Raw genomic sequence first — 27,024 nt, forward strand, 5'->3', positions numbered from 1 at the left:
CTAGGTCTTTGTTAAACATTTCTTGCATCTTGTTCTTTGCCTCCATTCTTTTTCCGAGGTCCTGGATCATCTTCAGTATCATTATTCTGAATTCTTTTTCTGGAAGGTTGTCTATCTCCACTTCATTTAGTTGTTTTGGGGGGTTGTATCTTGTTCCTTCAACTGGTACATAGCCCTCTGCCTTTTTATCTTGTCTTTCTGTGAATGTGGTTTTTGTTCCATAGGCTGCAGGATTATAATTCTTCTTGCTTCTGCTGTCTGCCCTCTGGTGGATGAGACTATATAAGAGGCTTGTGCATGTTTCCTGATGGGAGGGACTGGTGGTGGGTCTAGCTGGCTGTTGCTCTGGTGGGCAGAGCTCAGTATAACTTTAATCCAGTTGTCTGCTGATGGGTGGGGCTGGGTTCCCTCCCTGTTGGTTGTTTGGCCTGATGTGACCCAACACTGGAGCCTACCGGGGCTCTTTGTTGGGGCTAATGGCAGACTCTGGGAGGGCTCATGCCAAGGAGTACTTCCCAGAACTTCTGCTGCCAGTGTCCTTGTCCTCACAGTGAGACACAGCCACCTCCGCCTCTGCAGGAGACCCTCCAACACTAGTAGGTAGGTCTGGTTCAGTCTCCTATGGGGTCACTGCTCCTTCCCCTGGGTCCCGATGTGCACACTACTTTTGGAGTCTCTGTTTTCCCCAGTCCTGTCGAAGCCCTGCAATCACATTCGACTAGCCTTCAAAGTCTGATTCTCTAGGAATTCCTCCTCCCATTGCTGGACCCCCAGGTTGGGAAACCTGACGTGTGGGTCAGAACCTTCACTGCAGTGGGTGTACTTCTGTTTTATAAGTGTTCTCCAGTTTGTGAGTCATCCACCTAGCAGGTATGGGATTTGATTGTATTGTGATTGCGCCCCTCCTACCATCTCATTGTGGCTTCTCCTTTGTCTTTGGATGTGGGGTATCTTTTTTGGTGAGTTCCAGTGTCTTCCTGTCGATGATTGTTCAGCAGTTAGTTGATTCCAGTGCTCTTGCAAGAGGGAGTGAGAGCACATCCTTCTACTCTGCCATCTTGAACCAATCTCAATTTATCCCTTTCTTGACAGTGGAATACAGAACTCCAACACAAGAACATTAAGAACTAAGAGCAGATAATCCTTCTCTTATTCATCAGAAGTTTTCTCCACATTCAATTATTATTTTTAGTGTAGTAAAATAGACAATTGTATTGTCTTGATCTTGAGGAGTTCTCATAAACTGCCCATGTATAATCTTGAAGAATTTTCAAAAATGTTATCTGAATCTGAAAATTCCAAAAGCAAATGACCACAGTACCTTGGTCCTACATCTGTTCTTCTATGGATGGAGAAGTGAGATGGGAAGAAACAGTTTCTGTATTTGTCTGACTCAGTTTCCCCAGTATGACTGAGAACAGACTGACCAGGGACAGGTTTGAGCAAACACAACTTTATTTTTTCGCTTTGGAGTAAGGGTATAGACACCCATACAGAACAAAGCCCCTTTGCTCATTCCATCCCCTCCCATTCCATAAAAATGGCTGTAATGTTCTTTCATGGCAGACACATTCTTTTATAATATTATCAAATACATCATTAACACTTCTAAAAAATATGGTGTCTACCACCTAGAAGTCTCCAGATTTTGCTCACGTCTTTCATATAAACTACAAAGCATTCCCCATTTGTCCAACATATCTACTTGCATGAAAACGTCACAGACGTGTTTTCAAGAATTACTTATAAGGGAACTACTTCAATGGGTCTCATTTCTATTCTTGTCTGCTGTCTTCTGGCCTGTTCCACTTTGAAGAGGAAAAAAAAGATACATTAACACATTAAAGGGTAGGCACCTTAGGTCAGGCTGGCCTGTCTTTTGCCAAAATAAATCATTAACTACTAAGGTAAGTATCCAACCCTGACTATCACAATTGCAGGGGTAAGGAGGTGTCCACCATTAATTTTAAAAAGTTTTGTATTTTTTTTTTCTGTGTGTTTCTAGAGTAAGAAATGTGAAAATAGGCACACTTCCCAGGAAGACAAGTTAGAGAAGCCAGGCCTTGGGACAAGGACCCAGCTGACACAAGGAGGAAGCTGAATGGCCAGTCTCAACCACCCTCCACTTAACCAGCACTCACTCTCTTCAGATACAGGCCCTTGCACATGCTTTGTCCTCCTGTTCTTTGCAACTATTCTTCAACCCACAAAGTTGAGAACACTCAAAGGGAAGAGAAATTTCTGCTATAATACAGTACATACATTACTTCAAAAAACAAAACACAACAAAACCAAAACCAAAATCCTGTGTTCTGAAAATTACACATAAAAATTAACAGGATTCATGGGCCAGGGGGAGAAGGGTTGGGGCTTCAAACGTTAATCAAGTTTATAACTAGAGCATGAAAAAATGCATGTCAGAGGGAATACTTCTGACCTCCCAGCAAAGGCGGAGATTGCCACAGGGGATGTTTAACAATATACAAAAAGAAGAGTGGAGATGCTGCCGACTTTTAGAGGATGGTGGACAAGGCAAATGGAAGCAAGCCCTGCAGCAGTGGGTCTGCCATTCAGGTGTGCCTGGGTGAGCTGAGCACTGGAAGAGCCAGTGCTCAAGGTTGGGATGAACCTTTCTGGCACAGTCGACCCAGAAGCAGGCAACTCATTTCTAATTTTATCAAAATACAGCCAAAAAGGCCTCTGCTGCCCCGCCCATGCAGCAGCTAAACTAAGCAAACCAAGCACTCCTTTCCTCTGGAAGGTTGTAGCTCTCTTCCCATTTTTTCCGGCTCCTCTTGCCTGAGTAACAGCCCCCTGAACTAACTTGACTTTGGCACTCTTCTGACATCATTCCCTATTCATCAATCATGGATGAGCCAATTCCTGTTATAGAGGCATGCTTTGTAGTTGAATAAACTCTACAGACATGGGACTTCCTTGGTGGTCCAGTGGTTAAGAATCTGCCTTCCAATGCAGGGGACGCGGGTTCGATCCCTGGTCGGGGAACTAAGATCCCACATGCCGCAGGGCAACCAAGCCCAAGCGCCACAACGAAAGATCCCACATGCCACAGCTAAGACCTGACGCAGTCAAAAAATAAATTAATTAATTAATTAAAAACTCTACAGACGTGCTTCAGCACCATGGAGGATGGGGATGGACACCCAGACCAGGGTCACTGTGTGGAAAGCTGTGGCACACACTGAGGATAAGGGAGGCAGGAGAATACAGATTTTTTTTTAAACTTTTTTATTACACAGTAAAGAATACAACAATACCTGAATCATACTTTAAAGATTCACAGGTTGACAGACCATACATTACAGTCCAACTAAGGAAAAAAAAGATAAACAAGAAACCACAGTTCAGACATAGTAGACTTAAAAGCTCAAGAGTATGCTGACAAAAGCATGATGCCTAGACCCCGCCCCCCAGTGTTAGTCTACCGTTAACTTGTGGTACATGTCTGAATTAAGTATTGCACAACAACTTTAATTTTTCACAATAATGTCGCAGAACCCAAAATAATATTTTAAAGAATTACTTCAAATCTGCATTTCAACAGTCTCCAATTTTTTTCTGTCCCTTGAGGAATTCGGACAACATGGAGTCGCTTTCTTTCCCTAAGTATTCCAGACGTAGGCATGCTTTGCATAAGTAAACCAGCCTTGAAATTTTTAAATCCCCAAGACATGCACCTACACATTAAAAAAAAAAAAAAAAGTTAAGGAAAAAAAAAAAAAAGACAGGTGGCCCTGTCACACACAGTCTCCTGACAGAGAAAAAGAGAAAAAGAGTCAGAGACAGAGATAAGAGATAGAGGACGCCCTATTCCTATCAGCGACCACCATTCAATTCTATCCAATGAAGATAACTTTTTTTTAAAATGTGTTATACCTACAAATTATACTCTCACATAGCCTGTATATAAGTGACAAGCAAAAAAGGAAAGTAACAAAAGTTTTCTTTTCTTTCTCTTCTTTAGGTTTATGAGGTCTGCATTGTTACCAAGAAGTGATATGGTTTGCAGCTGTATGAGCTTAACTTTTGGTATCCTGGTTCTTTTGTGCCCATTTGGTTTGACTAGACCAGTTTTTGTTAGCTACTGGTGCAATATACATGCTGTCAGAGGTAGAGTGAAACTTTTTGCCACTGAGGAGAATGTAGCAAAACAGGAGGAGAGGAAGAGGAGGAGGAAGAGGGGAAGGAGGAAGAGGAATCAGAGATAGAGCTCAGAGTTAGGGATTTTTTGTATTTGTTTTCACTCAGGGTGCCCTGAATTAAAAGTAATGAGACGTACTGTACTAATCCTTATTTTACACACTAGTGTTAAGAGTAACAGTGCTGTTTCACATACATCACAGCTTCTAGAGATAAAGACGTGTGGGTATGATATACCTCATTTTTGGGATTATTTAACCCTTCGTAGCCTAGAACATATAATAGCTCTGTAAGAAAGGACTGTCCAGTGTCACAAGCAGACTAGAAAGCAGAGTGAGGTCAAAGGATTCTGGGAGCACCATGATAAAATATAACCCATTCATAGCCTGGTTATGTGCTTTCATCTCACTTTAAGCAGGTGTGCTGGCAGATGGACTTCCAACATGCAGATGGATGTATTTGCTCATCAGAAGTTTCTAAACTAAAAAGCCATTTAAAAATAAACATACCACCCAAACAAAATTAAAGTCAACTTGTATGTGAAAATACAGGGGAAAATGCAAAAAATGTTAGGTTTAAGAGATTTAGGATTACCTATATGCAGATACTTAAAAGCCATTTAAAACTGTATCCAAGGCTATATTTAAAAACAAAACAAAACCAAAGCTAATGGACCATTTTAGATTTTTAAATAAATGCCTGGTATGTGTATGTATGTGGAGAAGTGTCTTCCCAGCCTTGAAAACTTTGGTTGTCTACACAGCCTGCAGCACTGCTGACTTTCCCTAAAGCACATAACCACATTCTGGGCTACTGTTTTCAAAACTAACAAGTAGTTCTGGTCTGGACCCTGGACGACGAAGGGTTAATGGATTCACACTATACCTTGCTGAACATGTTTAACCTGCTGATCATTTTGGAAAGTAGTACTGGTGCTTTTCAAAATTCCGATTTTGGTCCATCAGATCAGTCTTTGGCTGACTTCCCTTTTTGTAAGAATACTGTATAACCTGGCATTCAGCAGTGTTAAAGCTGTCAGTCTACACCTCAGCATTTGGAGCTCTAATGATTTATCTTTTTTTTTTTTTTTTTGTAAAATTAGAAATACTTAAACAACCTTACAGCAATACACATGCACTGTCTTTTTTTTAAAAGTAAGATATCTTGTTATTTTTTTTAAAGTCCCTAAAAATGATTTTTCAACGAAAAAAGAAAAAAGAAAAATTCCACTACTACTCTATGCTACAGCTAAACTTGGTGAAATGGCTCTAGCATATTTAAAAAGAGTTTGCTCAAAAAAAAAAAAAAAAAAGCATGCCTAGGGAGTCATTGTGACAGTGCAAAATACATTTATGTACATCCCTCTTACAAAAACACCAATATGTTAGCATTCCGTGAAGCATGCTGGTTTTCAGGAAAAAAAAAAAATTCTATAAGAGAATGAAATAGCAGCTCCGAAAGATAGCCTTTTTCTTTCTTTTCTTGAGGACAACCAAAAAAAAGAGTCTTTTTTTTTCCTTTTTTCTTTTTTTTTTTTTTGAACTACTAGAGAAATACCACTAATACATACAGATATAAAAGCAGCATAGAAAGATACAGGTTTCTCACCAACTAGGAATAAAGAGACTAAATGTGGGCACGTGGTTAAACTACAACGCGTCTTCACAGTCGTCCAGCACGTTTACAAGAAAAACACCATTGGGAAACCTCACAGGACAGAAGTGTTTTAACACCAAGAGAACTACTAGTTTTTAATCAAAAATCCAAACAGGGTGGGGTTGAAAAAATTTAGAAAGGGGCTGGAGCTGGAGCCATCATTTTTTAAAAATTATTTTTCAATATAAAATGAATGAGCTGGAATAGACCCAATGTCTTGCTCTGTGGAACCTTGCAAAAGTGAAGAAACGTTGAGGGCTGTTTAGGGCAGCTGGCTGGTGTCAAAGCTGCCAGGATGCTAATAACTGCAGGCTGAGTCTCTTACTTCTGTGTGTGTGTGTATATATATATAAAGGAGCCTTCTGTGTTATGGCATTTTTTTCTTGCTGCTGTATTCACATATCCCACTGCAAATCATCTTTCATTTTTCCTTCTGTTGACCTGGATATTATTTCTTTTCAGAAACAGGAAAAAAACCGAACATCTGTGTCTCCTTCCAATATGCTACACATCTGTGCGTTTTGTGGCGGGTCTTCAAAGTTCAGTTAGCAACCCACGGACGCCATTCATCTTCTTGTTAAAATGTCTACTGCTGTAGCCAATGCTCATGCCCTTGAGGGTTTTCCTCTTTTTTTCCCATTACTGTGTATAAAGAACATTGTGACTTTTAATGTTAGCATTTTTGCTTTCAACAGCAATTAGCAATCTCTTGGTTTGCTGTTTGGTAAAGCATCGGTTAATGAGGTCATCTAGTTTAAAATCCCAGCTACTGGAAAATAACAAGGAGGAGGTCAAATCTATCATTTCTTGTTATATTTTCTGCTCTCTTTTCAGTTCTCTAAGGAAAAGAAATCTTTGTTATCCACAGTAAGTCATTACGACCCGTTACTGGCCCTCTGTTTTACTATCGCCTCAAGATACAGTTAGGTTCTCTCTTGCTGAAGTACTGAACCAGGATAGTTCATCTATAAACAAACAAACAAACAAAAAACAACTTTGAGCATCTGAGGATGAGGAATTGGTTTCACGTTGGTTGTGTTGTCTTTCCTCTGACAGTTCTGAGTGCACATCTAGCGAGGGGTTGTCTCTATGGTGGAAGGGGTCCCCGGGGTGGTCGACCTCGGGGTGGCTGCTGGTGGTGTGTCCATCGGGCTCCCAGCCCCGCTGTTAGGCGTGACGGAGGAGCTGACAGCAGGCGTATCCCCCTGCTGCTGGGCTTGCAGGGTCTGTCCACAGATGTGGTGGTGCTTCTCCCAGTCTTTGTGCTGGCAAAACGAGCCACAGTATCGGGCTGTGTTACAGCCGCTGCAGGTTTCACTCGCCTTACGGCCACAATTCCAGCAACTCTATTGGAGAAGGCAGAAGAAAGTGAAATCCCAAATTATTACATTGACCAGGCTAAAGTCTAAGGAAATATGCTAGGCAGCAGTACCCCCTTATTTTTAAGAACTGTAAGAATGAAAAATCCAGGTGTGTATGTGTACACACACTAAACACCCTGAAGATGCAGGTTTTGGTGTAACTGCCCAGACTTTTCTACCAAAAACTATTATGACATCTAAACAAACTGGTTGAAGCTCTTTTCCGTTTTTACTATAAAACCCCTTCCCTTTAGGTTTAGTTATCTTCACATCTAAATTCTCTGTTCACCCATACTAACAACTGCTACATCTAAATTTTTTCCTTTCTAATACTACTACCACCATGGAAAGACTCAAAGATAGCACTCCTGGCAGAAGCTTCTTCCTTCTAGACACTAACAGGAATCACAAAGGGACTATGAGGATGCTCTAGTAGATTCAAAGGAATATAATGGACTAGATAGAGGATTCTATCCTCTGCTCTACCACAGACCAGAAAAAGTAGGGCATGTGTTTTGTTCTTCCCACTGCAATCAGTTATTCACTGTACCTGACAACCAAATGGTAGGAAAGTCTCAAAACAATCCCCTTTATTTCAGCTACCTGGAGATTGGATCCTTGGTTTGTTTTTTCTCTGATATATTCTAAGCACCCACAACAGTGCCTAATATATATAGTAGGTGCTCAGTAAACATTTGTGAAGTTTTAGGACCCTAGCAAGCCTACTGCCAATCTCCACTGGTGCTTTCCAAGAAGTGAGAAAAGCAGAAATGAGGCTGCCTCTGAGATAAAACACATTGTGAATCTGGGGACAGACATACTAGAGATGGAAAAGCCCCTAAGTGGGACAGATCCTGGGGAATGAGGGAGTGTCAGGGAGGAGATTAACAATGACAGTGCCCTAAGGACCCTTCCAGGAGGAGGGGGAACCTCAGGAAGCCAACTCGAAACGTTTGCGCTTCCTTTGGCCAGACCATCCCCATTGTGAAATGTTATAGCAAGTGATCTTAGCTTTTACCATTAATCCTTTTATCCTGTATCTTCCTTGGTTTTATTTTCTTGCAAAACAAACTTCCAACTGTAATCTGGTAACCCCAACCAGCTGACAGTATGTAGCTGTGTCACAATTAAAATACATTTTTTAAAGCCCTGATATATATGGATATTAAACACCTCCCCACTATGTTCCCTGCAATTATTTTGCTTTCAGCATGTTGGTTGTGTGGCTTAAGGTGGGCTCATAAGCCTATTAAAAATGCCCCGGTGGAATGTCAGCCCATCACCCTGGTCTGTGTATGGCTTTACCACTGTGCAAAATATGCAAAGCAATTTTTAGCACTCATTCTAATTTGGCTAAAAACTAAAGGAGCTCCTAGAGTCTTTCAAGTGCTGGAAGCCTAAAAACTCAAGAACTACAGCTTAAAACTTTTAGAAAGAGCTCAGCCCTATGTTCATATTTCTTTACCATTCAGAAATTATGGCCCAATGAAGTGAAAAAAAATTAAAACTTTAAGATCTCAAACTCTGGCCAATGGAAGGTGTTTTAAGTGAACATAGCTGAAGAAATCTAGAAGCTTGATTTATATGTTAATATCATAAATAAAAATGGAATTAAAATTAATAGTACCAGAACAAAGTAATTTTTTTTCCTACTTCCATTTAATTTAGCCAGGAAAATATCTCAAAAAATAGGTACCTCTGATCAGAGGCTTCATTACCAAAATTAGAAGCCCTTCTTTCTCAAAATTAATTCAATCTTATTGCACGGACAATGGTTCCACAAAGGCCTGAACAAACATGGGCCTGGCCCATCCTCCAGAGCAGCGAGGTACGACACTCATCACTCAGGGAAGTTTACTTCCTTGAGCTTTAGGCATTTAGAATAATGCCAGCTGGATCCTGGAACAAACTCAGAAATAAGTGAAATTCCTAAATTACATCAGAAAATCCCAATTAGAGAACACAGACCCAGATCCAAAACAATATTTTAAGGAAATTAAACATCTAATCTGAGTTAAGTGGCTTCTTTAGGAAATACCCTGGTGTGAGTCCTATCCGCTTTCTGGCAGAGGCACATCTTGGCAGACACAAGGCAGTAACTGCCCAGTTCTCAATGGCTCCTTCAGATTGAAATCAGATGTAGGCAACCTTCTCAATTTAAGTTGATTAAACACACAGACTAAACCAGGTAATTACAAATGCATGTGTTGGGGAATGGAAAGAGAAGACAGAATGGGGACTTCTTTATTTTTTAAAGTGTTTTCAAAGATGGGAACAATTTTACAAATAAAAAAGTGGAATTGTGCCAAATATAGAAACAGATGTTTTGGATTATAAAGCTGCTGGGAATGGAGCCTTTTTGCCTAGCATCTCTGGATTCTGACCCAGGATTCAAGGGTTCTGGCTAGGTTTACCTCCAGTCCCACTCCGAAGTTGTTCAATCCCATTCATTTACCACCCACCACTGAGACAAAAACAACCTTTGACTTTAGGAAGGTGCAACAAAGAGCAATTCAAATGAGCTGGTGGGAAAAAACCTGCATACTTTTATTGCTGTTGACATTGCATTGCCATGAATGTATAGGGAACTTTAGCTCAAGTGTTCAACCAATGGAAATCCCCAAAGTGCATATTCCTTTTTAAAAGTTCATTAGAAGACAGACACAGCAATCTCTATTAATTTCTCCTGGGTGGCTCTACCAAATTTCCTGTTAACTAATCCATACCTGTAAGACTGATGCCTGACCACTGGCACCCGGCCTCTCAACCATCACTTCTGGGAACTGTGCAATGTGCAGAATCTTATGAGTACTCTAATTTTAATCATTTTAAGTTTCTAAGCTTTCTGCCATTCACAAAGGTGGAAACTGCAAATTGTGTATGAAACCCAGGGGTGTATCTGTAGGGCAGGGATTAAGGTGGTCAATGGCTTAATCTAATTTTACATTTTTCAATTTGTGCTTTTCATATTCAGGCTAGTATTACCTGATAGTTGCTTATTTCTTTCATTCATTCATTCATTCATTTTTCATATAACTGAGCTTCCCTTTCAGTCCTCTAAGCAATGATGCTGGTGACCGAATTACCAAAATAGTACAGAAGTCTCGAGAATACCATTTCATAGCAAATTTCATTCCCAAAGCCCATGGCACTTTATAGTTCCCCTTTATTTGTGATAATATTATTCCCTTTTCAGCATAAGGAATGTTTTCCTCCCTATTATGGGAATCAGCAATTGGCCAAAATTAGGCTAGGACTCAGATGAAAAATAGGAGGCAGAACACAACCCTCCCTTTTCTAAATGTACTGGTACTACACAGGGAAATGGAAATGATGAGCTGAAGCTTTTGGTGCCAAAGCTGCATGTCAAAGATTGTTGATACTTGTTTCATATCAGCAATTCTTTTTTGTCCCTAAGAACAAAATTATTTCCTTCATTTTGTTCTTTTAGATACAGAGAGAATGGTCTTTCTGTCCTACCAGCAAAATAATATCCTTTCTGGTTCTTACTGTTGGAAATTCCTTTTACCAGAAACAAAACATTTTCTCCTAAAAAGTTTCTCCAGGTCTCACACACCTATAATTCTCCAGAAAAACCCTTGCACGCAAGTGATGTTCAATGAATAAAGTAGAACGATTATAATTAAAATTCCCAAAATGTAAATAACTTTTATAGTAAATGATTTGCCTAGATATGAAATTACATAGGCAAGGTTTGATTCACTCAGGTCTTTGCACTGCAAACCAAATACTCTTTCCAAAATGCCACGCTTTGCCCATTTCAGATCTTTCTTATAGCCTGTTTTGGCAGGAATAAGGTTAGGAGGGCACTTCAACCCTGAAAATAGACAGAGGTTGGACCAGGAAGTTGGAACACCAGAGACAAGGTATCATGGTGTGTAATGGAAATGGCTTCCAATTTTGAGTGGCTTCAGTCACCCTTTCTTGGTTTTTCACTTCCAATTATATCACTTAGCAGCTTCAGAACTACAGGCAAGTTACTTAACCTCGTAGAGTGACAGTACCTATAAAGTAGGAATCATAACGATAGGGTTTTTCAGGATTATGTCAGTGCTAACTAAAGTGTCCTGATGTTCGGTGGGTCCTGAATAAACGGCAGGAACTAACACCACCTCCTCCTCTTGGCACCGGTTGAAAGCAAATGAGACTACTTACCATCTTTGCATGGCACAACCTTTACAATTAGAAAGCTCGTGGCCCTGTGCCTCCCTTGATAGGCATCGACAGCTACACAGACAGAACATGAGCTTACTTCCACTTATACGTCATTAGTGGCCAGTTACTTTTTCTCCTTCCTCACTGCCCTCAGACCTTCCAAAGATTTACCACTACTGACCTTTACCCCATTCCTCCTTTTTAAAAAAAACTTCCCTTATTGAAAGTCCCTCTAACTTTGGTTTCAAGATAATAAAATTCTGTTTCTTACACTATAACCTCTTCCTCTTCTAGTTTTTCATTTTCCCCTAAATACTTGGTAAGGAGGGAAGTTGGCATAAAGAAAAGAAATATCCTTTCCTTCCTACACTCTCCCTTGGCAGTCATGGTCCTAAACCATTAGCTGTAAGAAAATGACTCTCAAACCTTCCTCCAGCCTTCATTTCCTTCCTGAGCTGCTGTCTCTTATTTTCAATTGCCTGTTCTGTAGCGCCACCAGGATGCTCCTCTGCCACGCAAGTCAGTAATCCCTAAACCTGACTCTGGTGTGGTCCTTTTCAGTCACTGGCAACGCTCAGGCCAACGACTTTGTCATCTCATTGGAAACTCCCCTGAAACCTCTCAGTGCCAAACCCTACAGACCCTGCTTCCCCCATGGTCTCCCTTCCTTTCCAATCTCACGGTTACTATTCCTTCCCTGCCCTTCCTGTTAGAATAGCTTCTTGTTTTTATTTTTTCTCTCTCTCTTACATACTCACACTGCTCTTTGTAAGGTGACTTGTTTATAAAATACTTCTACTCATCTTATTTGTACCTCTCAACCACCTTGCAGAGTGAGTCATAAACATTATCCCAGTTTTATAGATGAGAAAACCAAAGTTCCAAGAGGTGAACCACTCCATATCATTCCAGGCCCAACGGACCATCCAATACACCATGAACATCTATGGATTCAGACAGCTGGCCTTTTAATAAATGAAACAAATAAGCAAAAATCTTAGGTAACATAGAATCAGCTCATACTGTGAGAGCTCCAAATTCTTCTGGGGATCGATAGGTCTGATCAGATTGTGAGGCTTTAATGGGAGCCATGCTGGGAGACTGTGTGTAGTAACTGTGTGGTGACTACCTCCTACTGAGTCCACTTAGTCCATCCCCAGAGTCTGGGCCACACTGCACAGGATCCACTGGGGATGGCTCTATTAATTCTAGTGGGGGTAATGAAGATGAACCTCTCAGAGTGACCTGTTCACACTATTAGGGCTCAGCACGTTCTGGAAACAAAGTTTAAAGGTTCAGTCAGTGTTTCTGCTTAAGTGCCACAAAACCACCCAATATAAGCATGTGCACTTCTGCACCTATCTAGGAATAATGAATAAAGACTGTTTCAATCTGGGGGAAAATATCACTTTAGTGGCTTAAACTCGAAACTTAACTATTGGAACAGCACAATTATTTGCTCTCTGTTCGAGGCTCAATTCCAGCCATGTGCTTTGATCCCCTAAGCCAAAACAAGTTACGGATCTCAAAGAAAAGCTGTGGCAAGTTCCTTTTGAAATAGTCCAAATCTAACAATATTCACTGGAAAAAAAGACTCTATATGTTTACAGATAGGAACCAGAAATGAATATAGAAAAAAATAAAACGGTTGAAGATGGCCAGATTCACTGAATTTCCTTTCTTTTGATTTATGCTAATGCTAGCATTACATTCTTGATGAAATATGTAATACACGTTAAAAGAAAAAGTACAGAAAATGTCATTTGCTTGTGTCTGCCTAAGCAGTCCAGTGTCATTCTAACGGTTAGTAATAATGATTATTAGTCTATAAACCAAAGTGAAATTAGAGAGCTGGATGGGAATACCCTGAAGGAGTCGAGTGTACTGCCATGCGGCTACTAAAGAAGTGGCCTGAGAGGCAGGCACCTGGGCTGAGGATCAACATGCACTCTCCTGGTTTTCACATTAGACAGCATAAACTATTTAGGCCTTTGTGCTCTATCTGCCCTTTCCAATCTACAGAGGAAATCTGTCTGTCTAGTTGAATTAAATAATTGATTTGAACTTCTTAAAATGTTTTAACTTTTGTTGTTTATGCACAAAAAAAAAATGAAGAAAGGTTACCTTTCACAAAAAACCGCTGGGCAGACCAAAGCCAGTAAGTTTTTAAAGGTTTAATGCTTAAGGAAGATCACCTGATGTGTACACCCCAAAATCTGCATGTCTACTGAAAAACCACAACTCTCTCCCTTCCTTGTCAGCTGACCAATCATCAAATCCTGCCCATTTTATCTCAGGGGTTCAATTTTCTCCACCCCCAGCACCACTGCCAACCATCTTCATCCAACTATCTTCCTCCTCATCTGTCTCCTGAAACAGATCGGTCCCTCCTTTTCATTTCCTCTCATCTCTCTCCACACTGCAGCCTGAGTGATCCTTCCAAAACACTCATCGGCCACATAGTCATCCTGTTTTCAAAGCCTAGCAAAGCTTGCCTTCCCATCTTCCCTGCACGAAGGCAATGACGTGCGCATGGCCCAAAAAAGCAGTGATGAGGCAATGTGGAGGTGGGATGGGAGGTGGGTGGAAGGTAGCTGCTGAACAGCTCCTGATTATCCTTAAGTATCAGATGAAACAAAATTTTCTCCCAGAAGCCTTTGCACTAAACTCTACTAAGACTCATAATTTAGTGATTTGACTCTTCTAATGAATTATAGTGAACAAGAAGGTAGGAACCACTGTATCTTCAGTGCCTAGCGCTGTCCCCGACATAGAATAATTTGCTATTGACAGAATAAATAAATAAATGGATATAATTTAGAGTAATATGTATCAAATAACAAACTTCCCTGGGCAGGTTGCAAACCTGATTTAAAAAAAAATGTCCATAGGGTACAGTTTTAAAATCTGTATCCAAAAATGACCTTCATGATGCTTATTTCATTGTTCTGGAACAATGCAAGGACTGACAGCATGCTGAGAGCTCCAGCGTGGATCCTGCCAACCCCTAGCTGCATGACTAGCCATGTAAGCTTCCTCACCTGCAACATGATAAAATGATTACATCTCAAGGTTCTAGCCACCGTATGAGATGAGAAGACCAAAGCTTTTAGAGGTTTAGTGGTTTTCTTGAAATCACAGAATTATAAGAGATGGAGCCAGAAATTAAATGTGGCTCTCTGGCTCCCAAACCTTTCCTCCTAGCATAGTCTACTTTAAAATCCTTGAGAAATGTCACCGAAGACAAGGGTAGTGCTATTAAAGATCAGTTTCTCAAGATACCCAAAAAGAAAGAAAGAAAACAGTTACTTTAGAAGATCACTCATATCTAGGTTATTTCATCCTATCTACTATTTCTAGTTACTGCTTGATACACCATATTTTTATAATGCTCAATACCAGTGTCAAGCTCATATATTTTTCTGGATAAATATTAGAAATAAGGGTACACAGCTTATAGATACTAAAGAAATACAGCATTATTAGCCAAATATAAAGACTTAATTCTCAATTTCTCCAAAATATTTATCTTTAGAATTCAGTGACCTACAGAAGACTCTTAACATGTATAACAGCCCTAAAACGTTCATATGAAAGTGATAATGTTTTAATGATGGCAACAACTGTGCCTCACAGTATTACTAACTTGAATGGAGCAGGACAAATTCTGTCCAAAAGATGCTAATAAAATTTGTGTTTTCTTTCAAAAAACACAAAACAAAGTCTTTAAATATCTTAGCCATAAGATGCCAGTAAAATTGAATTTATGTCTAGTTTAATTCAACAATGGAAAAGTCTGCAGTTAAAGGGTAGATACACTTCCCTTTGTCCCTCTTTTCCCGAGAAACTTTCAAATGTTGAAAATCAATTGCTTTTGTCCCCTTGTTATTCATCTGCTACACATTAAATAGAAACTCTGGGTATCGAATAATTCCCACAGGGTCTTTCATCTACAGACAAGCCTGGTACAAATTAAATTCTTACTCTCCTTCACAAATTGTAGATATGTGTTTTAGGGACCGTTGATTTATCAGCTTATGCTGTTGCTAGTTCAGCATGGTGTGACTAGCTAACTGTAGTCCTTATGTAAGGGTCCTTTGGGTTGGGGATTGTGGTGCTGTGTTAATTAATGCAGAGCGTTACCATGTTGCTCTGACTTTAGTCTCTGTTGAAAAGGCATTCTGTTAGACACTGTGTTTTAGTTACTTCCCAGATCCTTCCGCCATTTAGGCTATGTGTGTATGTGTTTTAAATATACTGTAATAACACTAAATAATATTACCTCTGGCAGTGATATGATGCTATGAAATGACCATCATAATGGTTATTACAAATAATGTGCAAAAACAGACTGTGCAGAAGATCTCTTAGAAATGTTTAATTGATGCAAGCGTTGGTTTAGCATTGGACTTCAGAACCAATAGTTAAGGAAGTGACTTTGATCCCTGGCCTGCAATATGTCTTCAGACTACACAGCTTACACAGGGCCTCTCTCCTAAATCCCAGCTGTTAGAAGGAAACCACACACATATGCTAACACACACACACAACAGAGTTCTGAATCTAAATAGTGCTAGGAAGTTCTAAGAATTTCACTTTAATCTGTTACCCACCAAATATATTAAAAACCTTTTTTGGCAGTTGTTCTTTTAGGCCTTTAATAAAAACAAAATTTGATCAGCTCTTGGTCAACTCCACAAGTGCCAAGCCTCTCCGAATTACTCTAATTTCCCCCCTCCAAAGATTCGTTTGTCTCAACTCCAATATCCGCCTTTACTTGTGATCTCCTGAAGTCGAAAAGGCCCGCCCTCATTAACGGAAGCAGCTCCCTAGGGAGTCTTCCATCGGTGCCTCACCTCGCTCGAATCTTCCTGCTGGTTGATGACAGCGAGAGCGTCCTCCGCCGCCTGCCGCTTGGCCTCGGCCACCGTGCGCTCCATCTTGGCGCGCTCCGAGGTGATCATATCGTGCGCCTTCCGCTCTGCCTCGGACACGGCCTTCTGCAGCTCGGTCATCGCCTGCCGCTTCACCTCGTTGACCGCCTCCTCTGCGTGCCAGGCGGGCCGGACCGGACAAGAGAACAGTTAGCGCGGGACCTGGGCTACTGATCGCTGTTACACAGAATGCTAGACAACACGCATGACTTTCATCCCAATTACTGGGCAGTTCTTCCGGCTGTCTAAAGAACCACATTTTGGAAATTCATTTTAAGAGAGCAAAGGGTGAGATTTTTTCTTTTAATTTACACTCCTGGGAATATCTTTTAAACTACTGTAGCATCACTACAACTTTCCTACCAAACTAGTACCCCAGAAAGGATTCTGAGACCAGACTAAGTAGATAAAAGGCGAAAATAACCACAAGAAACCCGCCTGGATAATTCAGACACATGAAGAAGGTGTTTTGCCACAATGCAATAGGTTAATATGAACACAGGGAGTACAGGGGTAAAGCTTTCAGGGAAAGAGAGGAAGGGAATAGATTTTACACAGACACATATGTAAGTGCAAAGTTATTTTGCTAGTAAAAGATACAACACAATAACGAAAAGGTATCTCATAACAATTAATGCAGACCTTTTAAAGAAAATTGAAGATGAAATATACAGAAGATCCAGCTTTTCTTTTTCTTGTCATTTCCTGAGTAATGTGGACATATGACTCTATAGGCTAAATGATAGGGATTTAAAAAAAATTCATTTTCTCATTTCCAGACTTTCAGCTGTTGTCCATCTACTGAATCAAATATAAACACTCTTGCATAACCAACTGTTGCACTAGACAAATATAATTGAATCATACTGCAGGCCAAAACAATCAGGCCTGACTACAAACCTGCAAGGTGTCAAATTAGCTCTTTATTTTTGGCTGTGGAAAGGGTGCAAAGATTTGACTAATGTACAACATAAGATTGACAACTAAAACAAGTAATTTCCATTTTAAAAAATTAACTGTTCTAATTAACAAGGGAAAATATCCTCCCCCTGAATTAGTTTATCTAATTTTCATCTTTATTCAAAGCAAAATGACAATGATTAATTGAAAATTTAATAAGCAGTAATTATTAACTTGGCAAACCTACTACCAATTAACACTCTATTAAAACTAATTATGACATGTTTCATTCAAGTGTTTGCACTTAATTGTTTCACTCACTTGAAAAGCACCTTAATTAAATGTTCTGTTTAATTAAAAACATAGATTCCTAATAAAAATGTTTTACTGTAGATTAAAAATGTTAAGAGATGCAAATACTCCTATAGTTCCTTAAATTTCTATAGTTAGATTTCACACATCCATAGTTCATGACTTGAGGATCATGAAAAGCCCTCCACTAATAATTAACCATGGTGACTTTTGTAGCCTCCACATTTTCCCAGAATTATTTCTGAAGTTTGTTCATTCATTTGTAATTACTGTCTGCTAGATTTTATAAACTAAATTATAGGGAAAGATCCAGACTGGAAATATTAACTAAAATATGTTAAGCCTTTGTTGGTTGCTTTAAGATATGTATTTAAAATCTGAAAACAGAGCACTGCACAGAGCTGGCAGCACCTTCTTCACAGGAGGTGAAAAGATGCCTTTATTATCCTATCATAAATGACTTGGGGCACCAGGGAAGCACTGCCCTTCTAACTATACAGTCAGGGTCTAATTTGGTTTGAATATTCAAGGTGAATTAAAATTCTATCTAAGTGGTAATACAGGACAATAATTTTTGCTTACGATCAAAGCTGTAGCTTGACTAATTGTATATGCAAATCAGGCAATTTATATTTAAATTATGCATTCCTATTCTAATCCCACAGGCACATACAGATCAGCAAAGAGAATTGGTAGGACATGTGCAAGGTGCTTGAATATTTATTACCAACTGCAAACATTCACTGATCGTTTGAAAAAGAAATATACTGAAGAAAACAGTTACAATTTAAAAACTATATTTATGGTAGACTTTTTCCAATTTTATAAAGACCTTTAAACTTCAGAGTGTGTTTTGTTATCTTTGCGGTTGCTTTTAAAAATACTACTTTTAGGGGAAAACTGATATGGCCTTCGACATTTGTTAGGACTCCAAGTATTTAATATGTATATCATTATATTATTATATTGTATTATTAGGATTACATGCAAACTTTGAATAGGGTCTGTAGGTTAAATAATTGTGTTGTATGAATGTTAATATCCTGATTGTGGTAACTGTACTGTGGTTACATAAGAAAATGTCCTTGTTCTTAGGAAATACACACTAAAATGTTTACGGTAGAGGGACATCATGTCTGCAACTTACTCTGAAGTACTTAGGTGAAAAATATAACGCACAACAGAAAAAGAGGGAAGGAAAGAGGAAGAGAGAAACAGAAGACATCAAAGCAAATATGGTGAAATAGGGAAAATTGGGAGAAAGGTATATGGGATTTGTTTATACTATTTTTTGCAACTTTTTCTGCAAGTTCAAAATCATTTCAAAATAAAATGGTGCAAAATATTACATGATGTACTTTCAAGCACAGGATATACTTTTTGCAATTATAATTTTCTCTGAAAAGAAGATACATGGGTTATAGTACATTGAATTTTAGAGCTCTGCCCCTTTGATATCTTTCAAATGCTTTAAACTTGATTTTATTTACTTATCTTTTGTCACAAAGGTAGTGCATAATAGTTTCATTGCAAAGACACACTTTGTAGGTTTTTTCCTAGGGAAAAAAAAATTGCACACAGCCAATTTTAGACTCTTGGGGGGAAAAGCTTTCAATTTTTAACAGGCTGAGTGTAGATGTCCCGTTCTGCCTTTGGCGTTTTCCTCATGTTGGATGCCTTGACACTTCGAACACTAGAAATGCTTTCTAAGAAGCCTATAAAGATAAATATTATAAGCAGTTACTTGAGACTTCCAGGTGAAACTGTCATCTATATTTAGAGATTCAATATACTCCTTAAAATTTAGCATCTATCCATAGAAAACTATTCCCAAACTGTTTTTATGCAGCAGATTAGGGATATCACTATCCCTAAGATAGTGATAAGAATACGAATTTAATGGACACTACTTCCAAGTCAGATTTTAGACTGAAGACCTAATGTAGATGGATAGGCACATATTAAAAATATTTGAAACATGGTTTGATAAGGTTTAACCCTTCTTAGAGAATGCATGGACACCACATGAACAAGTATTGCTCTTTCCCTCCTCTCAGAGTCCCCACAATGCAAAGTACACCCAGAACTCGTTTCAGAAACCCACAAAACAGACAGTGAAGAAAAATAATAGTGGACTCAATAGATTACAACATGTCAAGTTAAAAAAAAAAAAAACTGATTAAGTGGAAAGTACATAGTGAAGTTTTGAATCTGCTTCCAATTGCTTACCACTTATGGTAGGATTTCCTTTGTGCATAGCTATTCAAGTTGACTTTCCAACAAAGGTGGTATATTCAGAAAAATCTGCTCTCACTTCACAGCAGTCAAACAAAGGCTTGAGTAGATAATAGCACAGAAGGAATTTGGATTGCACAAGACTTCACTGTCAATTTTTCTTTATGAACTATCAAGATTTAACTTAAATACACATAAATAGGGAAATGCAGAGATTCTATCCCTCAACTTAAAAAGTCATCCTTGTGCTATCCAAAATGGCAACTCTTTGTACCTATTATTGGAATAAATTGAACTGACAGCTTAAAATTGGGGAAGAAAAATAGTCAGAAGAAAGATGTAGCAATTCCTTCTCCAGGTAGGTGGCACCCAGCACATTTTAACATCTTATGAGTATCCCATGACTATTATCCTGGTAGAAAATCTTCTTAGAGGCGATGCTCTAAATCTGGTAAGACTATACAGATGATATATATATATATATATATATATACACACACACACACACACACACACACACACACACATACATATACACATATATAAACCTTAACCTTTAGGCTGAATGGATCTACCTGATTTGTATACTGGACATGCAAGAGATCTTTCTCTGGTTCTTAATCTACGCTGCTATACTATCAGATTTTGAAACTCCTTGTCACACTTACAAAAAGAGTTATTTCTTAGAAAATTTAAAAAACAACCACAAAACTTGAACAAGAGCCAAGGGACCAGAGTCACCAAGTCGCACAAAACTATAGACATAGCTGTGTCAAATCAAAACCCAAATAGAAATCTTCTGTGGGAAAAAACCCTTTCCTCCTTGATTGGGGTTCTCAGCCCTATACCCGTCTGATTGTCTGCAGAAACAGCATTTTCCAGTTTCTCAACTCAGACAAACTATTTTAACAGTTGGAGTTATAGTAGCTCAAAGCCACATTATGTGTTTGCAGTGTCATTTTTAACTCTTGAAACAGGTTTGTGCTTTATCTCCTGAGTTGGTTTCTTTTTAAAAATAAGGTTTTGGCTCAACTTTTATAGTGCTGGTGTTCTACCAAGATTCTGCCAGATCTGAACTTCTTTAAGCCCAATAAGTCAATGAGTCATCAGAAACTTAAATCTACTTCAAAATGTAGAACAATATCCCTTAATGAAAATCAGATAGTATACATGGAAAGGAAAAATAGAAATTTAGCAACTTTGTCATTTAACTTAATTTAGTTCTGGTCATTGAATATTAATTAGCACAAAAGATCAACTTTAAAAACTGGTTGTAACCATAAAATTTCTGAGTGCCTCAGCAAGTGAACTAGATTTGCTGTGATACTTTTAAAAAGAATTCAGGAGATATATGTCAATTATACCCCAATTAAAAAAAAAATTAGAAGGCTGAAGTAAAACACCAGACTTTGTTTTCATGAAGGAAAAATTGCATGCAATCTGAGACCTCAGGCTTCCAGCCTGAAACCATTATAGCCCCTGAAAAATGGGGTTTATAACAGAAGCGTCATCAGACTCTCATTACAGTAGCACTAGCAGATGCTACTAAAATAAAAACTATTTCATGTTCTAATCAGGCCTGGTTTAAGAATATTCATCAGGATTTTTAAATTTTGTGTGTGGGGGTTTGTTTTGTTGTTGTTAGCAGTAAAGTCCCTTCTTGTCATTCTTCACGTCACTTCATTAACAACTGCACACAGCTGCCAGAACACTAAATTCGTGTTTTTAAACAATTCTTACCAGCTTTCTTCCAGATCTCCTCTGGCACATATCCAGAAGCAGGCCTGTGAAGGAATTCCCGATGTGCATCTATGAAAAGGATAAAAATCGGTGGAGAGAGGAGGAAAGCACCATAAGCACTGTTATGTCATTACACAGGGTAGAAGCAAGCAATGCCCACTATCTCGGCTTCTCTACAAAAACATAGTTTTAAAAGGCTGGGCATTTCACTTCTAAAAAATAAACAAAAATAGCAAGACCAGTCATCAGAGCGCAAGGAAAACAGGTCATTGGTCTAAATGCCTTGTATGCTCAAAGCCAAAACAACTCTAAGTATTTCATTATACAATATGATATTTGGGAGCACTGTTCCCAACACTCCTTAAGTATGGGAATTTCTATGGGTATATTTTATTAAAGAAAATAAACTTTATTTGGTAATTTTCTTTTTTTTTCAAAGTCAAATTGGTAGTTAGAGAGTCAAATGTTAGGGTAACGTAATTTTCACACAGCTCTGATTCTACCACCTTTCAATAAATATTGAGCCTGACGCCCTGGCTAACCAGCTCTAACACTTAATTACTTTAAAAAATCTTGATGAGCATTAAAAATTCTCACAAAAATTAGATCATATGGATTTGACATGGATGGAAGCAAGAAAGAATCATTAGAATGGATTCACAGATAGCCAGTTGACCAAATATAACTAGTACATGACATGCTTTCCGGAAAAAAAAGAAAAATGAAGTTCCACTTTAAGTGAAATGCTGTGCTTTTATGCTGGCCAAATTTTAAAAGTTTGAGAAAACGGATCATAATAAAGCTGATGTAGGAACGTTCACCTCCAAAATAACATGTTCATGAAAATGACATGAAACCTTTTATATATGTTTTTATATATGCTTGAAAGTAAAGTGTACAGTCTTTCAGAGATAAAATATGCACTAAACTTCTTCCATACTGGATTTTCAAATGAAAGTCTATGTATTTAGAAGTTTGAGGGGAAGGAAAAAAAATCATTTTAACTTTTATAAATATAGCAATCTTTCAACCCATGATAAATTTCAAATAATTGAAGTTTTCTCTACATGTATAAGAAATGTTAAGTAGCAGACTTTTTAAAGAATACTTTATCTAATGTATGGTGAAGATCAAAAGAAATTCAGTCCAGTTTTCTATATTTTATGGAGCTACAGAATGAGAAAAGCACAATCAATTTAGCAAGTATATATCATTTTATATTGGACTGCCTTAGACACATTTGAATATTTTGAATCCTTCGAGGGTACATAGATTATCAGTTGGCCAGAACATAAAATTTCCACAACTACTCTGAATTAGCAAAACCTTATTATAGCTTAGTGAAGGGGATATGGAAACTCTCTGTACTATCTTTGCAATGTTTCCTTAAGTCTAAAATTATTCCAAATATTAAAAGTTTATTTTTAAAAGTTTACATTATAATTTTATGACTACTTGATAATCAAATGGACTGGAAATACCCATGCATTCTCATGTACACATTCATTTCTATACAGTAAATAATGAAAAGCAAAATGTCTTTATTTAAGTAATTTTCATTTGCTAAAGAGCTTGATAAAACCGTTTGATGCATGTACGACTTCAAAGAAATATCACGTGGCTAATTAGATTTGTCAAGATTACCTTTCACATCATTATAAAGAAAGTGCAGTCAAGTTCAAGTTCACATTTAGCCACATGACACAGTGAAACAGATTTACTTAAGACAACTTTTAGACATTTATTTTTAGGAGAAAAGACTTTGGCTTAAGAATAATTTACTGGATAAGAATAGATTTGTAAAGTCTGAAGACAGAAAAAAAAAATGCTTTCTCCACAGTAGCAAAAAAAAATTTTTTTTTCCATTTATTGGGTTAAGGAAATTTTTATAACTTTATAAAAATTATTTTTAATGGCCTATTATTATTATAGGGAACAGGAAAAGTGATGTTAAGTTATCCAAATACTAATTACCAGCCCTAGGCAGCACAGGCAGAAGAGTTAGTTCTAAAGCCCAGAGAAGGTGAATCTTGGCTTTGCCACCTGCTCTCCCTGTGACACTGGGCAAGTTAGTTTCTCCATGTCTCAGTCACCACATCTGTAAAGTGGGGACAATACTACCACATTTGAGATTGCTGCTGTGAGGACTCAGTGAGGTACTTCCTACTACATGCTTGGCATGGCACATCCTAAACTCTGATTAGATGTTAGTGCTACTCCCATCATTATTATTTAGCAGGTTGCCCAGTAAGAATGGATATACAGTCATCCTTTGGTATCTGAAGGGGACCAAGATCCGAGGATGTTCAAGTCCCTTCTATAAAATGGCATAGTGAATAGCGCTGCTCTGAACATAGAGGTGCATGTATCTTTTTGAACTGCAGTTTTATCCAGATACATACCCAGGAGGGAAACAGAAACAGACGCACAGACATAGAGAATAGACTTGTGGTGGCCAAGGGGGAGGTTGGGTGGGGGAGGGATGGATTGGGAGCTTGGGGTTAGCAGATGCAGACTATTATATATAGAATGGATAAACAACAAGGTCCTACTGTATAGCACAGGGAACTATATTCAATAACCTGTGATAAACCATAATGGAAAAGAATTTTAAAAAGAATGTATATATAACTGAATCACTCTGCTGTACCACAGAAATTAACAACACTGTAAATCAACTACACTTTAATTAAAAAAAAAAAAGCATGGTATTTGCTTTGGATGCTAATTTGTTTGCTACACACATCCTTTCCTATACTTTAAATCATCTCTAGATTACTTATAATTTATAACACAATGTAAATGCTATGTAAATAGCTGCCAGCACGTGGCAAATTCAAGTTTTGCTTTTTGGAACTTTCTGGAATTTTTTTTCCCAAATACTTTTGATGTGTGGTAGGTTGAATCCATGGATGTGGAACCTGCGGATATGGAGGGCCGACTGTATACTTATTTCCTTATTTTAAAAAACTAAGGTGAAAAGAGCACCATAAACTTTCTTTTTTCACCCAGCACTGACATCCAAAGGGCACAAAACTTTAGACAAAACAAAACCATTGAAGAGGTTTGGATTAAGTAATATACACCAGTAAATTTTTACTCCCTCAGTACATGTCACTCGGGGAGAGAAGTTATGTCTATAGTTAGCAATTCACTGTCTGAACCCTTGATGGGAAGTCCTCAAACTTCTTAGACGATACTTTTATAAATTTTATTCAAACCTCATGAATAGCCCCCAAATTTGCTCAAAGATAGATAATGTACTGGAGTCAACTGTGCACCCACCTTCCCGTGTGCTATACAGTCGGTATAGATCGTGAGGATCCATATGCCACATGGGAAAGTTGTGCTGTATTTCACCTTCCTGGCTACATTTCCCTAGAATTCTCAATGATACATTGTCATATTCGCATAGAGTCAAACTCCACCTGACCTAGAACCCTGATAGAAATACCAACTCCAATCAAGCAAAAGTTTTTTAATCCTATCCTGCTTTATAAAAGAAAGTTTTTTTTTCTCAAAATAGCTGCAGAATATAAAGGCAAATAAATTTTTTATATAATACACACCTATTTACATATATATATACATATTTTACAATATCCCCTCCAGTTCTAAGTTACTGTGTCCTAGCTAAGCATCAGTGTACCAACAGAAAGAATGAAGTGATGACAGTAGAGGTCTGCTCAGAAACTATTTTGATGCACTGACAAATAGTACTTTAATAGCTACAGAAACTGAATGACTAATTTAATATTTTCTCTTCTGATTAAATAGCAGCAATAACAGAGTCCACATATGCAAAATTGAGTTTAAAAAACCAAAACAAATCCTGAAATTGATCAATATTACAAGAGACAACTTCTCTCTTAAGACTTTCTTATTTTAGATTATTGGTGAATCTAGACAAACTTATGCAAAACATTCTAAGGCTCAGATTCTGAAGAAGCTAATTTTTAACCATTAAATCTTGACCACCTATAAAATATCAGTTGCTGTAAAATAGATGGTTGTTCTAAAATGTAGTGGTGAAACAAAAACAGAAGAGTCTGTACGAGATGGTTTAAAATGTGAAATGTATACATATGTAACTATTGAAAGATGGAAAAATTATAGAAAAGACCTTATAAATTGAGTTTAGCTTACTTTGGGATGCAAACTGCTTGGGGATGAAAGAAGAGGAGGAGGGCAGCCCCCAGAAGATACATCTATGAAATGAGGAGACCAAGTCGAAGTGGGGGAAATGTTTTAAGAAATGTGAAAAGACAGAAAAAGCAATCTATGATGTATGGAAGAGATGGAAGATGCACTACACTTACGACAGATGGAGACCACTGGATACTAGATACAGCAAGGGCCGCCATCAATATACATGAAGGGATGAGCTGATGGCCTTTGGAGAACTAATGTGACCTCATATGACCCAGGACAGCAATGCTCAAAGCTTGGCAGCACCTATGTTATGGCCTTCATCCTGTAGTGGGCAGAATGAGGCTGTGATCATGATAATATCTATTACAAAAACCATCAAAAGAAAGGAAGGGTTAAATGAGTTCATCTTTAGAAATGTTACTTATTTTTGTTTTAAAGGATAATAAATCCAGAAATCTCAACTTTATGTTCAGAAGCCCAACCCAACCTAGAAGCCAAGAACTACATTAGGATTTTCATCTTTAACAATAAAAATACCTAATGCTGTAGGAGGCAACCATTTATTCTTGTTTTTCAAAGATGGACATATTTAACTAGTAGTCACGTCTTTTTTAACCCAATATGCTAAATACAGTAGACTCTTTAAAATACAGTAGGCACTTTACATTAGGAGCTCAGATGCATCGTCTTGAAGTGAATTCCATGATGTAATTTAAAAGGAATCAATACAAGTACATAAAATCTAAACTTTTATATGCAGATATACACTGAATAACTTGTTTGTGGTTTTTATAATCTGATAGTATAGAAGTAGAAAAATATATTCCTTTGGATGGGAGTAAACTATTTTTCTATAGCTCTGTATTATGAATTAGGGTCCCAAAGGTACAATAGATTTACTGTATTTAAGATGGAATTCCCCTTTTCTTGTTTCTGTGCCTATTAAATAAATTAGCCACCTAAACATTACTGCTTGGAAATACTTTCGGAATGAAAAAATACCTAAGAATCTACTATAATTTCATAAACTTGTGTGCCAAGCAATAACACTAATTTTATGTACTGCTCGCTACTCTCTAAACTGTGAGATTCCATGTTAGAAATCATAATAATAGCTATTAGTTATATCACATCTACTATGTGTCAGGCACTGTTCCATATGCTGTATAACTATTAACTCATTTAATACAGAAATACCTATGAAATATGTATTGTTACCATCCCCACTTAACAGATGAAGAAACTGAGGCAGAGAGTTACTTGCCAAAGGTCACAAAACTAGTAAGAAGAACCAGGGATTCAGATCCAGACATCTGCTCAAACCCTGTGCCTTTAACTTTCATGCTAGATTTCCTGAGCATTGAGACAGTAATGAGAAACTCTATAATTCAATCATG

At 38.0% G+C, this 27,024-nt stretch overlaps 1 protein-coding gene across 3 annotated transcripts in view; it reads right to left on the reverse strand.

The window, feature by feature from the left end:
• Positions 1 to 5,746: 5,746 nt before the first annotated feature.
• RUNX1T1 (RUNX1 partner transcriptional co-repressor 1) overlaps positions 5,747 to 27,024 on the reverse strand; it is a 134,898-nt gene continuing 113,620 nt past the window's right edge. For 2 of the 3 annotated variants that reach the window (XM_061171278.1, XM_061171277.1), the window contains 3 exons: positions 21,476 to 21,544; positions 16,211 to 16,401; positions 5,747 to 7,163 (listed from right to left, as the gene is read on the reverse strand). In XM_061171278.1, the coding sequence (XP_061027261.1) occupies positions 6,888 to 7,163; positions 16,211 to 16,401; positions 21,476 to 21,544 (536 nt within the window). In that variant the 3' untranslated portion in view covers positions 5,747 to 6,887. Of the gene's footprint in view, positions 7,164 to 16,210; positions 16,402 to 19,024; positions 19,216 to 21,475; positions 21,545 to 27,024 lie in introns of those variants that run through there. The other variant, XM_061171279.1, reaches the window with a different exon arrangement.

This window comes from Eubalaena glacialis, chromosome 17 (assembly GCF_028564815.1).
Source record: "Eubalaena glacialis isolate mEubGla1 chromosome 17, mEubGla1.1.hap2.+ XY, whole genome shotgun sequence".
In the NCBI taxonomy this organism is placed as follows: Eukaryota; Metazoa; Chordata; class Mammalia; order Artiodactyla; family Balaenidae; genus Eubalaena; species Eubalaena glacialis.